The sequence below is a fragment of the Schistocerca cancellata genome, chromosome 2 (genome assembly GCF_023864275.1).
Source record: "Schistocerca cancellata isolate TAMUIC-IGC-003103 chromosome 2, iqSchCanc2.1, whole genome shotgun sequence".
NCBI lineage: Eukaryota > Metazoa > Arthropoda > Insecta > Orthoptera > Acrididae > Schistocerca > Schistocerca cancellata.
In genome coordinates, this window is record NC_064627.1 from 598,520,574 (window position 1) to 598,537,255 (window position 16,682).

Sequence of the window (16,682 nt, forward strand, 5' to 3'; positions counted from 1 at the left end):
TATCGTAGGAAGCTACAATTAGATTGAAATTTGCTAAAGTGATACTGATAGTGATTTTTGTTATGAACAATTTAAACTGAAGAGATGGGTGATTAATGAACTAAAGGAGAGACTAATAATTGCAATAGAACTATTACAGAATGGAAGAGAATAAACTGAGAAAATGAAAAAAGTACTAGCAGTAACTAAAATTAAGTAATGGTTAGAGCTACAGACACAAAAAAATAGTGAAAAGTTAATACAGTTACAAAAACAATTAGTTGAAGGTACAAATATGGGTATAATTAAAAAGTTAATACAATTACAAGACTATATCTGAGTATAGGGCTGTTACAATTTGCAAATGGTGTTAAGTTTGCACTTTTGGCTCGAGTAGCTTCACTTAATACTATTCAGTTCTGTCATGTTTGTGGCTATCTTCTTTCCAGCTGCTGTCATAATGATTACTCTGCCATCCTGAGTCCACACATTCTGAAGACCGAAATGGGATATGGCACTGTTTAAAATCTTTAGCCGTTCGTGTGTCAGAGCTTCCCTTATTGTAAGCCCGGTCCTTGCTAACTTCTTCTTCTGGGTAAAGATCTCTGCCCTTTTTCGGTACGAGACATATTTAATTATTATTGGACGAGGTTTGGTAGCACCTGGTAGTTTTCGTCCCACCCGATGGCTTCTGTCAATGTCTGCCTTGGTCACTTCAACGCCTAATTTTTCACGCGCAACCTGTATAAGCAGGTTGCTTGTGTATTCTTCCTTATTTTCTGCTACTCCAAACAGTCGTAGACTATTTCGCCTTTGGTACTGTTCTAGCTCGTCTGTTGCGGCAGATAGTTTCACTTCCAACTCTCGTGCCTTTTTCTCGTATTCAGACACAGACTTTTTTAGTGCTGTAATTTCGGCAGTATTGGCCTCAACAGTTTCACGCATTTTGGCCAATACTGCTGCCGTTCCAGTATCTGACATAGTGCCTGCTATCACATCGAGATTGTTTTTATCGCGAAGCGCAGCGTTTACCTCAGAGCGGACCAGCTCCGCTATACCTGGATCCGCGGCCACACCTTCCGCCAAGAGCAGACCCGCTGCACTTGCTGCTTCCCCGCTGCTGGACGCGCTGCTGTTGACTCTTCTGTTTACCATTTTCTTGCAGATATTGGCGGAACACAAAAAAAATATCACTACTGCACAGAACACTATGGTTTACACGATTTCCACTTGTACTAGACAACACCACCTGCGAGAACACCTTCGAATTCAACTAAATTTCGCGTGCCGAACTTAACACGAGTTACACTGCAGCCGCCATGACACGATGTCATTGTGTTAGTAAAATAAATATTGTTTTTTGCTATGTGTACTTATCTGGAGACTGTCAGCATACAGCACTATTTGAACTCCAATTACGTTACTATTCCGTAAACTGACTCATTGAATGTTATTACGTTATATCAAGCAAAGTGATTCACTGATCATATAACCGGTTAAGTAAGTAACTGTTTGGCTGAGGTTGTCAGATAAGTTCTAAAAATGCCAAATTGAAATTTCAGTGGCTGCTTATTCACCAAATTAAAACAAATTAGCCAAATTAGTTAAAGTAATAACGGGAATGAAACTGTGAAACAAATACGAAGTTTTAAGTTCACATAGGCCAGTATTTGTTAAAAATGAAGCGGAAACTCTAACTCCAGAAAACGTAGAGGCAAATTAGTCGTATTTTGTAAAATGAACGATAAAGTGATTCTTTAATGTGCATCTGAACGTGCAGATGGTGATGGAATCCAGCTGCTCCATAATATATGTGTTCTGTGATAATCACCCTACCACACTGTTCAGTAAGTTCGACATTTCGGTCACCACTTTTCAGGCATATATCTCCTTAAACAAGCGAGACACTCAATAGTTTGTGTGCTTTCTTGTTGCAATATACTTAGTGAAGATTCGACGAAAGGGATATTACTGATAGAAATCACAGAGAAAACGAAGTTTCACATTTAAATTTTTCTTTCTACGTTGCTATGGCTCTCAGCACTGCGGGACTTAATTTCTAAGGTCATCAGTCCCCTAGAACTTAGAACTACTTAAACCTAACTAATATAAGGACACCACACACATCCATGCCCAAGGCAGGATTCGAACCTGCGACCGTAGCGGTCGCGCGGTTCCAGACTGCAGCGCCTAGAACCGCTCGGCCACCCCGACCGGCTTTCTACGTTGGTCAACTTGTCAGCTGAGTGCCTGAAAATTATGAGAGAGCCATCAGGAATGAGAAGAGACGATAATTCTATTAAAGTTATCGCAGATAAGTGGTATGAAAGCTTTCCATCAGTCTGTTATCAGAAATAAAACGCCTTGGTACCGTTATAGCTTGAGAAGGAGGTGTCCACAAAGATATTTTCTGCGACAAGAGTCTATATCAGTGAAAGCAGATACCCATTTACGTTGTTCTGTCAACAGCAGTTAGTGTCTGAGGAGATCTGTTTGAGGTCAACATGGGCTTCTTCACTGTACTTCACATGGCAACAGTGTTACATCTCTCTTTGGTACCGGTAGTCATTCTTGTAAGTTCTTTACTTTGTCTAACGTGACATTTTGTTTTGCCGGCCGCGGTGGTCTAGCGGTTCTGGCGCTGCAGTCCGGAACCGCGGGACTGCTACGGTCGCAGGTTCGAATCCTGCCTCGGGCATGGGTGTGTGTGATGTCCTTAGGTTAGTTAGGTTTAAAGTAGTTCTAAGTTCTAGGGGACTTATGACCTAAGATGTTGAGTCCCATAGTGCTCAGAGCCATTTTTTTGACATTTTGTTTACTGTCACACTTTTCAACACAGTCTGTTTAGTCGAAATATATTAACCGATGATAAAGAAGTGATTGGTATGGTGCCTAGAAGAATCATGAAATGAAAGGAATCTAGGTTTAGGATTTCTATTTTATCAATGTTGGAAAACATATTTCCCTCATTACTTGAACATAGAGGACGACTGTATGCAAAAACTACCAATTACACATTACTACACTTTACAAAAGTATTGATTTACCGTAGTATTTGAAATGAAGATTGTGATTTTCTCCACTTAATTACTATGCAGATAGAAAACAAAGAAATAAATAACCTTAGTTCATCCTTCGTATGATTAAAATGGCGAAATTTCATCCCAGTTACAAAGAAGTGTATTTCATAACGTATCTCGGAATACTGAATTCAGTGGGTAAATCCAGTATTGATTGGCGACTCCATGTTGTCTTGTGCACTACGACCAGGTAACAGGTATACTTGAAAAAAGAGACAGCATTGGTCGTATATTTTTCTATTGCAAAATCGATTTTCTGTCACTGAGTGACCATCTTCAGTGCATTATTGTATAACAAATTGGGATGCACTGTTGTTACTAAGCTTACGGCAATCACATAGACATAGTCAGAAAATCGATTTTGTGACAGAAAATCGATTTTGCAATAGAAAAATATACGACCAATGCTGTCTCTTTTTTCAAGTAAATCCAGTATACTACACAACATTAATTTCATCGCATTCGAATTATTGAGTTTTGAAAAAATATCTTTATTTTTTGAAACCAGTGGGTGGAGTTGTTGGTTATCATGGAATACAATCACAAAATACATTCAGCCAAATATTTTTAAAACTGACAGAGGATTAGCATTTCCCGGCTGGAGTGGCCGAGCGGTTCTAGGCGCTACAGTCTGGAACCGCGTGACCGCTACGGTCGCAGGTTCGAATCCTGCCTCGGGCATGTGTGTGTGTGTGTGTGATGTCCTTCGGTTAGTTAGGTTTAAGTTGTTCTAAGTTCTAGGGGACTTATGACCTCAGCAGCTAGGTCCCGTAGTGCTCAGAGCCATTTTTTTTAGTAACATTTTTTCTTTCAGGTCTATTTGGTTTTTTAAAGTAATTGAAGTGTAGTCACATTTTTAACAATATAGATACAAAAGGCGTAGATTAGTTACACGGATTCTCTACTTATAATACGTGACAAACATTTAGCATTAAATAGAATTACACTATTGGCCATGAAAATTGCTACACCACGAAGATGACGTGCTACAGACGCGAAATTTAACAGACAGGAAAAAGATGCTGTGATATGCAAATGATTAGCTTTTCAGAGCATCCACACAAGGTTGGCGCTGGTGGCGACACCTACAACGTGCTGACATGAGGAAAGATGCCAACCGATTTCTCATACACAAACAGCAGTTGAGCGGTGTTGCCTGGTGAAACGTTGTTGTGATGCCTCGTGTAAGGAGGAGAAATGCGTACCATCACGATTCCGACTTTGATAAAGGTCGGATTGTAGCCTATCGCAATTGCGGTTTATCGTATCGCGACATTGCTGTTCGCGTTGGTCGAGATCCAATGACTGTTAGCAGAATATGGAATCGGTGGTTTGAGGAGGGTAATACGGAACGCCGTGCTGGATCCCAACGGTCTCGTTTCACTAGCAGTCGAGATGACAGGCATCTTATCCGCATGGCTGTAACAGATAGCGCAGCCACGTCTCGATCCCTGAGTCAACAGATGGGACGTTTGCAAGACAACAAGCATCCGAACGAACAGTTCGTAAACGTTTGCAGCAGCATGGACTATCAGCTCGGAGGCCATGGCTGCGGTTACCCTTGATGCTGAATCACAGACAGGAGCGCCTGCAATGGTGTACTCATTGACGAACCTAGATGCGCGAATGGCAAAACGTTATTTTTTCGGAGGAATCCAGGTTCTGTTTACAGCATCATGATGGTCGCATCCGTGTTTGATGACATTGCGGTAAATGCTCATTGGAAGCGTGTATTCGTCATCGCCATACTGGCGTATCACCCGGCGTGATGGTATGGGGTTACACGTCTCAGTCACCTCTTGTTCGCATTGACGGCACTTTGAACAGTGGACGTTACATTTCACATGTGTTACGAACCGTGGCTCTACCCTTCGTTCGATCCCTGCGAAACCCTACATTTCAGCAGGATAATGCACGACCGCATATTGCAGGTCCTGTACAGGTCTTTCTGGATACAGAAAATGTTCGACTGCTGCCCTGGCCAGCACATTCTCCACATGTCTCACCAACTGAAAACGTCTGGTCAATGGTGGCCGAGCAACTGGATCGTCACAATACGCCAGTCACTACTCTTGATGCTCTGTGGTATCGTGTTGAAGCTGCATGGGCAGCTCTACCTGTACACGCCATCCAAGCTCTGTTTGACTCAATGCCCAGGCGTATCAAGACCGTTATTACGGCCAGATGTGGTTGTTCTGGGTACTGATTTCTCAGGATCTATGCACCGAAATTGCGTGAAAATGTAATCACATGTCAGCTCTAGTATAATATATTTGTCCAATGAATACCCGTTAATCATCTGTCTGAGGAAGCACACTTAAATTCCTGCTTTTGCATAGAAGACGTACATTTTGTTGCACTCAGTTGGCACTCGGCCAGAGCAGTGTCTTCGTCATCGGTCAACCTTCCGCACCAACAACTCTGTCCAGTGTCACACTATAATAACGGCTGAATTTATAACACTTACATCGACATTGCCTGTACCTAACTCAAGTAACTTCTTTGTCGGTTTATGCTTAATCTAACATCTGTGTCACCATCTTTTTTAGTGCAAATTACATGTAAACGTTTTATTCATATTTCTTGACAATTTATACCACTGTAGTTAATGTTGTACATAATTACAAAAACATTGTGGTGCGAAAATTATTATTGTTAAAAAATTATCTCTATTCTTGCACACGGAACGCAAATTTGTAGTACTGTAAAACCTGGAGGAAAGACCCTCCGCTACGAAAGCCGCTTGGCGCTAATAGAAAAGATGGATTTAGCAGCAGAACTGCAAGGAGTCTTTATTTGGCTTAGACAGTCGCAAAGAATCGGTAGCTAGCATGCAAACTGTTCACTTCGCGTGTGCTGAGTGGGGCAAGGAAATTAGCTAAATTGAGCAATAATGCGTTGGATGTGGAACTTTACAGACTAATTGTTCATGGTATTTATTGGTTATCTGTGTATCACAAAAATCAAGCGCTAAGAAGGTAATTTTCAGAGCCGCTTATACATCAAGAGCCATGAGTACGTTTGCCGCTTTTATCTTATCTACAGAAGATCGCCACAGCCATCACCTTCAACTCATCAGTTGAGTGCTGCAATCTGGGATTTACCAGCTAATTAACTTCTTTTAGTTCAACTTTATGGGGAGAACCCTAGTTAATCCGTGGTCATTTTACCTAGGTAGGATCTTTTTCTAGTGATGCAATTTATCCCTGTAGCCTAATTTATTGAAGTGCAAAAATAAATTCATGCTCTAAGATCGTTCAGTAAATATTTTGGAGTAGCAGAATTTCTAAGTTTTCAGCTAGTATTGTTTCTGAGATATTAGGCATGATTTTCACAGGAGAATAAAGTTATAATAAAGCGTAGTTACAAGGGAAAGAACTGTACAGTTTTCTTTGCTTAGAAATCTTTCTTGTCAAAATCTGAATTCATTATTGAAGCTAACTGCATAACACAGTGATAATTCAGAGTAGTTATTGGTCAGTAAATCTGAAGGGTCAACATAATGAATAAATACAGTACAGGTTGATAAAGGTGTTTATATTTTCATGTGTGTGCTTAAAAGTGTTTCCAATTCATAGAATACGTAATTTCCGGGTCCGAATTTCGACTGTTGAGCCAGCTTTTCATAATCTGTTACAGTAACAGTACTAGTGAAATTCAACTATCATTTTAGTAAAATTTGTGTGCTCTAAACTTTCGCTGGCTACACCTATTCGGTCTGTAACAGATTCTGGGACCACATGCTTCATTTGTGCTCTATTGGGTATAAAGGAGTGAATGTTCAAAATGGTTCAAATGTCTCTGAGCACTATGGGACTTAACATCTGTGGTCATCAGTCCCTTAGAACTTAGAACTACTTAAACCTAACTAACCTAGGGACATCACACACATCCATGCCCGAGGCAGGATTCGAACCTGCGACCGTAGCAGTCCCGCGGTTCCGGACTGAGCGCCTAGAACCGCTAGACCACCGCGGCCGGCGTGAGTGAATGTTCCCTAAGAAAATAAATAGTAATGAGATCGGCTAATGTAACTATCTGAAAATTTTTTCAGTATCACTATTTTACAACAATTAGAGTGATAAAAGCTCCACATGTCCAAGTTAACAGTTCTCCCCACCAGTAACGAATATCGGCTTTCTTACTCTATGTACAGATAGCAAGCGTTATTGAGAGGGAGTTTAGTACCTAAACTTTTTTCAGATACCTCCTGTATTGCTCATGACAAACTACTGTTTCTTTACTTGCTAAAGTGCGCTACTGTTTCGTATCCAACTTGCAAGACTAAATTATTTACCATTTTAAGGTATTTATAGGAGTTAACCTTCTTAAACAAAAGTGAGTCAGTTGGTCCAATTTTACCTAAATAGACTAGTTTCTTCATTTACATAGTTTCAGTTTACAACTACCGCAATCTTCTTCTGAATCCCGTTAATTCAGTTACTGCTCCGTACTGAACATGCACTGAGGCGACAAAAGCAATGGGATAGCGATACGCACGCACATAGATGGCGATAGAATCACCTACACAAGGTATAAAAGGGCAGTATATTGACGGAGTTGTCCTTTGTACTTAGGTGATACAGGTGAAACGGTTTCTGTCGTAATTACGGCCACACATTGGCAATGTGTACTCCGTACGCATAATTGTAGTTGGAGCTAGACGCATGGGACATTCCATTTCAGAAGTCGTTGGGGAATTCAATACTCCGAGATCCTCAGTGTCAAGGGTGAGCTGAGAATATCAAATTTTGGGCATAAACTATCACCATGAACAGCGCAGTGACCGACGGTCTTCACTTAACGACCGAGAGCAGCGGCGTTTGCGTAGATTTATCAGTGCTTACAGACAAGCAACATTGCCTGAAATAACCACAGAAATCAATGTGAGGCGTACGACGAACATATCCGTGAAGACAGTGCGGCGAAATCTAGCGTTAGTGGACTAGGGCAGCAGACGACCGACAGAAGTGGATTTGCTAGCAGCATGACACGGTCTGCAACGCCTCTCCTGGGTTCGTGACCGTAACGGTTGGAGTCTAGACGACTGTAAAACCGTGGCCTGGTCGGATGTGTCCTGATTTCACTTGTTAATAGCTGAGGGTGCGGTTCTAGTGCGGCGCAGATCCCACAAAGCCATGGACTCAGTTTTTCAATAAGGCTCTGTGGAAGCTAGTGGTGGCTCCGTAAGTGAGTGAGCTCTGTTTGCATTGAATGGACAGGGACACTGACGGGAAATGTTTATGTTCGGCTACTTCGACGCATCTGCAACCATACATGCACTTCAAGTTCCCGAAGGACAATGTCATTTTTATGGATGGCAATGCGCCATGTCATTGAGCAGTAATTGTTCACGACTGCTTTGAAGAACATTCTGGACAATTCCAGCGAATGATATGGCCATCCAGACAGCCCAACAATAATCCATACGAACATTTGCGGGACATAAACGAGAGATCAGTTTGTGCACAAAATGCAAAGGCAACACTTCCGCAATTATGGATATCTAACGAGGCAATATGGTTTAATACTTCAGCAGGGTACTTCCAACAATCTTTTGAGTCTATGCCACAGAGGTGGTGTTCTGCGCCAGGTTGAAGATGGTCGAAATGATAGTATGAGGCATCCAACGAATTTTGTCTTCTCAGCGTAATTCTTTGGTTAATGAAACATAGTTAGAAGCATTTCCCACTACACAATCATGGTCACTTTAAATGTTTTTCCATAGGAGTAAAATCATCGGCGAATTGCTATAGTAGTAGTAGCTGATAATGTTGTACTTGGTGACCGTGACAGGACGATCTTGAAGTTTTCATCAGTAAAATTCAGATCACAGTATAAATACTAAGTGTGAAAGAAACATATTAGAAGCATTGAATATCCAGCGGCACAAGCTTGAAGAAAAGTCTATGGGAAAAGTAACAGCTGATAGTATAGAAGTTTATAAAGTAAACTGGAACTCGTGTCCCGTATTATAATGAATACAGAACATGGTAGACTGGAGAGTGCAGTGCGTACACAGGAACAGAATGGAGCCTGGCAGTAGTCCTCGAAATGAATACAAATGATGGTGCCATAATACAGCACGAGGCATACGTCGAAAACTAGGCATATTTAAACGATCATATTAAGATGATAAACATGTCATATACAAAACAGGAGCCTGTGGATGGTACAAACGAGGAAGATTACATGGAAGGTAGTGGTTATCCGAATGAATTAGTCCATGTGTTCAAGTTGCTGCAATCAGGGAGAGAAACAACAGAAACACATGAATTAGAATCGGACATAGAGGATTTAGTAAAACAGGACAGCGAAAAATCTCTGAGCATGAACGACCTGTTAAAAATTAAATCTACACAAATCGAGGAACAAGTATGTAGCATCAATTCACAAAATAGCAGGATTAATAATCAACTAAAATTACAAGGAAGTGGCATTAGTGACTTTAACAGTCAAATGAAAATACATGATGTTGTTATAAAGACGTATGGCTTTAAGATCAGTCAAAAGACTGACAAAATAGACAAAAAATGTAACGGCTTTGAGCAGCAAAAATTACGACGTGGAAACCGAAATAGATAACATAAACCCTAATTTTTCCACTATGCAGCGGTAAATAAATGATGACAATGAGACATTCGATTCTGTAGTCATAAAGACTCAAGAAAGTATGGAACCTGTAGTTATAAAGAAAGTGGATGAGGATCTTTTAGATTTGAAAAGTAAAACTATTGATAAATGTAGGAATGAAATCCCACATTTGAGAAAAACAGAGTAGGATTCTGGAAAGAATTCGGTAAACAAGCATCATATTTCGAACAGAAGTATGGTCAAAACACTTTGCAAATTCAAGGCAAAATATGTTACTTGGAAAAGAAAGATAGAACATACCCAAATGTATTACTGATGGAGTAGCTTATAATAAACAAACTGATGGCGAAGAAAGCTAAGATCGTGCCATAAGACGTGATGGTTGGGATCAATTAGACTTCCTGAAAAACATGAAATGATTTTTCATGAAGACGTGCCAAGTAGGGGAAAGATATACACAATGTGATCAAAAGTATCCGTACACCGCGAACAACAAACGTTTTCCATATTAGATGCATTGTGCTGCCACCTACTGCCAGGTACTCCATATCAGCTACCCTAGTCATCATTAGGCATCGTGAGAGCGCAAAATGGGGCGATCCGAGCAGCTCACGGACTTAGAACGTGGTCAGATGATTGGGTGTCTCCTGAGTCATAGGTCTGCACACGAGATTTCCACACTTCTAAACATCCCTGGGTCCACTGTTTCCGATGTGATAGTGAAGTACAAAGATGAAAGGAAACTTGCAGCACAATAGCGTACAGACCGACCTCGCCTGTTGAATGACAGAGACTGCCGACAGTTGAAGAGGGTCGTAATAGGCAGACAACATGACACAGGAATTTCAAACTGCATCAGTATTCACAGCAAGTTCTATGACCGTTAGGCGGGAGGTGAGAAAACTTGGATTTCATAGTCGAGCGACTGCTCATAAGCCACACATCACGCTGGCAAATGTCAAACGACGCATCGCTTGGTGTAAGGAGCGTAAACATTGGACGATTGAACAGTCGAAAAACGTTGTGTGGAGTGATGAATCACGGTACCCAACGTGGCGATCCGATGGCAGGGTGTGGGTATAGCGAATGCTCGGTGAACATTATCTGCCAAGCTTTGTAGTGCCAACAGTAAAATTCGGAGGTGATGGTGTTATGGTGTGGTCATGTATTTCATGGAGGGGATTGCACTGTTTGTTGTTTTGCATGGCATTATCACAGCATAGGAATACAATGATGTCTTAAGCACCTTTCTGCTTCCCACTGTTAAAGAGCAATTCAGGGATGGCGATTGCATCTTTCAACATTATCGAACACTTGCTCATAATGCACACCCTGTGGTGAAGTGGTTACACAACAATAACATCCCTGTAATGGACTGGCCTGCACAGAGTCCTGACCTAAATCCTATAGAACACCCTTGGGAGGTTTTGGAACGCTGATCTCATACCAGGCTTCTCTGGCCAACATCGGTACCTCTCCTCAATGCAGCACTCCGTGAAGAATGGGCAGCCATTCCCCAGGAAACCTTCCATCACCTGATTGAACGTAAGCCTGCGAGAGTGGAAGCTGTCGTTAAGGCTGAGTCCGGGCAAAACCCACACTGAATTCCAGCATTACCGATGGAGGGCGCATCGAACTTGTATGTCATTTTCAGTCAGGTGTCCGAATACTTCTGATCACATAGTGTATGTCGTAATTAGTGCATTACTTGGTGCTGCTAAGAGATGGGTTGTAAATCTGAGCACGGTCCAGATTTACTTTAGTGATTTCAAACTAAAGGTTACTCAAGATTATTCGTCAGATAAGAAACAAGATCGCTTGTGGTATGAATTCATTACGGCCAGAATGTATGAATATATTGCCAGAAACTCCATGAAAGATTTCTGAGATTCTAGTACCGAAAACTGACCCTCTTATGAAGCAGACGATCCGAGTGCGAGGTTATTTTGGAGTTGTGGAAAAAGCTTGCCAGAGAATTTGGAGAGATACGTGGAAGGCAATCATAAAAGCTTTCCTGCATTTCTGGAAAGAGTTAATAAAGATCATTAGCGAGCTAATGGTGATTATCACCACAATAGTTACAACAGTCGTTGTAATCACAATGATAGTGAACAGAAAGGCAGCGATAAGTATCGCGTTAACACGGTTCACTGAGGAAGGGGCAGAGGTCGAGGTACTTCTGTTACTCCTGACAGAAAATTTGTGTTGTGACCTTACAATGAAGGCAACGAAGCGAGGAACTAAGAGCCGCATATGTTGTGGGGCAAACTAAAGCGGTCAGATTTTCAATGCACAAACATAGGAAACAACATTGAAATAAACGTTACGTGAATTCAGTGCAGAAGAAAAGAGACTGTGAAACGTTGCAGGCCACCAAAACTGCGCTCTCGTCAGCTAAAGTAAAATTCGATAGATCAGCTATCCACACAGGAACTTTAGTTATATCAACAGAACAGAGAGGTAACATCACATTTGATACACTGATAGGTTAGATGATAATGAAGTTAGAGTAGAGGGCATCGACAGTAGGACTTCATTGGATAGTAGGGAGAAGACTGAAGTATTTAACGCCACACACAGTTGGCAAGCCATATATGTAAAAGAGGTGGTAGGTAGTGAGTAAAGGGCGTTGCGCAAAGTACATGAGCTGCAAACAGCATCGAGGTTAAGAGCAGAGACATAAGCACCTATGCTAAGAGGAGAAGTATGGAGGAAGTTGAAATCAAACATCGCAATGATGTTACGGTAGAAAGTTCATATATTTGTTGGGAAAACGGGTCAACCTCCACTAACCTATCCTCTTTTCCTGCCCACTCCCCTCTCCTAGAAAATAGTGGGAAATTCAAATTTTGTTGGAAAAAAGGTCACTTGCGGTTCGTCCATTAGCCTAAGAAAATGGCAGGAAGATAGGTCAATTGGGCTACCTCCACTGCCCTAAGTTGTCTGACCGTCACCTCTTCCTTGGAATTGGCGGGTAAAGGACTCAGCCTGTGCTGGGCTGCTAGATAGGATGAACTTACGTAAGTCTTTATTTTGCAGGCAGTCTTTATTTAAACAACTTGAGGCAGCAGCTCGATCCAGTGTGTTTATCATGACGTCTGGAGTCCAACTGACCTAGTGCACAGTACTGCTACCAGTGGGCGCTGTCATCCCCTCCAGGACAGAATCCGAGATGGCGGTCTGTGGGAAAAATGGAGGAAAATGACTCAGCCTGTTCTGGGCTGCTGGGTAGGAAGGAGTGAACTTTATTTATTTTGGAGCAATTTATTTAGGGACAGATTTGAAATAGTATATTTATTACACTAATACAAGACACATGCTCTGACCTGCTTGTGGTCACAGTACCCAGCCTACAGACCTGCAAATTACTCGTAAATCACCGAAATAACGCAGTACACTGATGTGCAGAGCCTACAGACCTGCAAACTACTCGTAAATCATGGAAATAATGCAGTACACTGGTTACAGAGAGGCAAACAACTCGCAAACTGTCAAAAAATAGTTCATGTAAAAGGTTCTGCAAACAAGCTCACAACACTGAAACAGCCGAAAATAGCGCAGTACACAAACACTCATTCCACAAGGAAAACACTTTTGAACTATCGTCAACTGCAACGTATCAGAGACTCCAATGTGTGCACCCACCACCACCGCCATGAGCCACTGCTGGACTGACGAATGCAGAGGCGTGAGCTCTCAGGCCACTATAGCATACAGCCAGTAGGTGAAAGTCGTGTCTATTTTCGGGTACACAGAATTCTATGAGTGTTATACTGATGTCACATGTCTACGTAAATAAGAACCAAGTCACCTGTTGGAAGCGAACATGTTTACCGTTGTTGGAGCAAAGCCTCTGTACCTGTGGTCCATGGTCTATAAAAGACCTAATTGCATGACCAGAGCGCCCTCAGCGAACCGAGTCACCCTCAGTACTGTTGTGCATAGTTTGGATCGGTCCTCCTCAGCTCAAAGGCGTTACTGTTTCTCGCCCCGACCTGCTTGCTTGCTTTCTACACCCATCTCCAGACTGAAATTACAAGAACATGTGTAATTTCACACGGTTTGCCAGAATATCATGACGTTTTCGCGAGACATTCGTACATATACCATGGAGACTGTTGTACAAAGGATGAGTCAGTTAACCCGCAAAGGCGTCACAGTTTCTGGTCCCAACTTGCTTGATTGTTTGTGTTCTAAGCCAATCTCAAGACTCTGGTATTACAAGAACACATGAATTTTCACACGGTTTGCCGGAATATTATACCATTTCAGCGATACTTCTCGATATCAAGAACATAGCTATATTGCTTGCATAGCAGTATAGCTCACACAACATAATTCCGAAAAATGACAAAGTACATATAAATGCGGTTAAAATACACCGAAATGTGGGGATATTGAGGATGTACTTATGTGTCTTCTGGTTGGTGTAGAATAATTCTTGATTTTTTTCGTCAAGGCAACATTCTACTGTACGTCTATTAAGATAATAGTGATACAAATGGGTTCACTGTTGTCTTTGATGTTTTCCAAGGAAAACAGAGAACCATCTGCCTCTATACTTACGTGCATCTGCGTATAAGGATGACAGAACGTGGATGGAGTGGCCGGTAGAGATGGTGTTGTAAGAAATTACGATTTAATGGTAGACTGACAATGCATTCTAGAGAGAGAGAGGTAGATGTTGTTAAAGGTCATTTGACCATTTTTTCCGATTTTCTGTCAGGATGCATCAGTTTTGTGACATTGACTGCATTCGACTCATATACAACTGCATTTTCTCTTTGGGTCTTAGAGCAGTGTCTACATGCAGTTGTTAACAGTAAGCCTCTGTCACCTGAGGACTCCCATCTCATATGTAATGAAACATGACACAATCCTCTAAACGAACGAAGATTTATGCATTGTACTCCATTCCACTGCCACATGTTGGTTATAAAATCAAGACTTCAGTTTCATAACTAAGATGATTCTAAGTTGGCGCTAGATGTTTGTGAGGCACTGCAATTCCCCCCCCCCCCCCTCCTGCCCGTGTATTTATTTGCTTGACAGGTGTCCTGTTTACAGAGTTAGTGGTGGCATGACGTGTAATTTCACATGTCAAACGCCGCTACTATGTGTTTATCTACTTCCTTGTAAGAGATATTCTCCGTTACTAACGAATAATTTATATAGGACTGACGCGGGCATAGTATGAGTTCTGAACAGTGATCTGATGTGAATAGTGGCTGCTATACAACTCTGGAAAGCTGTATTGTGCAGGTATCACACATAATCGATATTTTAAGAAAGTTGTTTTCCCATTTTATGGTATGTTACCACAGTTTATCATAGAGAAACCTAAAGGAAGGATGTATGTCATGCGCTTGAGATATATTTCTTACATTGGAATGTTGACAGAGTTACATTCCATATGACTAACATGTCGGAAATTGGAGCAATCTAACATTATACCCTGTTTTAAATGCGGAACCTTGTAGCCTTAGGAGTGAGTGTGTCTATGTTGTCTCTTACCAATAGCTTCCAGGTAATTATCCCAGACTCTAGATCAGTACTTTAGAGTTGATAGTGTGGTTGATTTAAGTAAAAATGCTTCGAACTCCATCCGTCTGGAGCTCCAACATGCACAAAAACCAGCTGATTCCTGTTCTTCTTAACCGTCTGCTATTACATCACAACACTTTCAAATCTGTTACCATACACCAACATGGGCGTATCTTGAGAAATCTTGTTTACTTGGATGGGCGACGAATCAGCTACCTCCATTCATTCACGAGATGCGGAATGTAGTGGTCTACTTCTGGTCAGTTACAGATTACATCAGTGATGGTGTTGCGGGGCAGGTTGGTCAAAGAGAGTGCGAGGGGGTCTTTCAGTCTCTAATTTTATCCCAAGACTGTGAGAATGCTCTGTGACTCCCATCCGAATAAAGATAGATCGTAAATTATGCACAATGCTTGAGGTGCTAGAAATATGTAGAGCAGTGTCTGGTATACTTTGATGATGTATGTGTTCGAGAATTAACAATAAATGGATATACTGCACTGTCATCTATCTTCATTCACAATAATACTCGCAAAGTAGAGAAGGGGCGGTTTACCTACGATATTTAAATTGGGAAACCTGCTCTCGCATCGTTGGTCAGTGTTGAAATTACTGTAAAATTGCTAAAATTGTTCCCACTATCAGCTGTGATGCTTATTATTACAGTACATCGACGTTGTGTTTTCCATCCCATCTGTCCATTGGTACGCTGTTGGTTGCCACATAATGACTGACTGACATAGCTTGTCTGAGATGGAGAAAGAGTTTTGGTGGATGGGCAACCCATTCTGGGAATGGCTAGCACTGAAACAGTGATAGCGTACATGAATGACTGCAATATGGGGAATCAGTCGAAACTGAACATAGAGCCATCAGCTATTCAGTCACTATGACAAATGAGTTTAAATGTAGAGGTCGTCAATCAGCTTCAGACAGCAGTTTGGAAACGCTCCACAACGCCGCCAAACTTTTCCAGTTTCCTTATGTTGTAACTCTCTTTTATTTAAAATCATCTAGTTAGTGTTGTGCACTATAGTAACAGCTGTAACAACATGATTTACACTGTGCGTCATCTAGTTTTCGGTGAGAAGCAATGGGTCAGTACGTGTTTAGAACCTGACACAGACCTCGAATTCGTGGCGGAAAAAGCAAAATGTATGGCAGTGTACAAAGCGTGTTACAGAAGAAAAAAAAACAATGTTTCAAACCGCGGCACAGGGTCACAGGAGCGTCCCTTGCAACTTACAGTATAGTTTGTGGGATACGGTCATCCTCCTACAGTAGAGGCGATGCAACCTTACACTGTAGCTGTGTATTTAATAGCTGTAGCTGTATATTTAATAGGATCGTCACATGTGCTTGATGCCGGTATGCAGATGGTATTTGTTTTTGATATATGGGAGGAGAGAGATGCAGTAAAAACTTATCGAGTTCTCTACCGGACATAGTTAGTGGAGCTTTATAGTTCGAAATTTTTCTCTGTTG

At 41.5% G+C, this 16,682-nt stretch overlaps 1 protein-coding gene across 1 annotated transcript in view; it reads left to right on the plus strand.

Annotated features, from left to right (window-relative positions):
- Positions 1–2,444: 2,444 nt before the first annotated feature.
- LOC126147131 (esterase FE4-like) overlaps positions 2,445–16,682 on the plus strand; it is a 139,220-nt gene continuing 124,982 nt past the window's right edge. Inside the window, exon 1 of the mRNA XM_049915670.1 lies at positions 2,445–2,552. Coding sequence (XP_049771627.1) covers positions 2,484–2,552 — 69 coding nt within the window. The 5' untranslated portion in view covers positions 2,445–2,483. The remainder of the gene's footprint in view (positions 2,553–16,682) is intronic.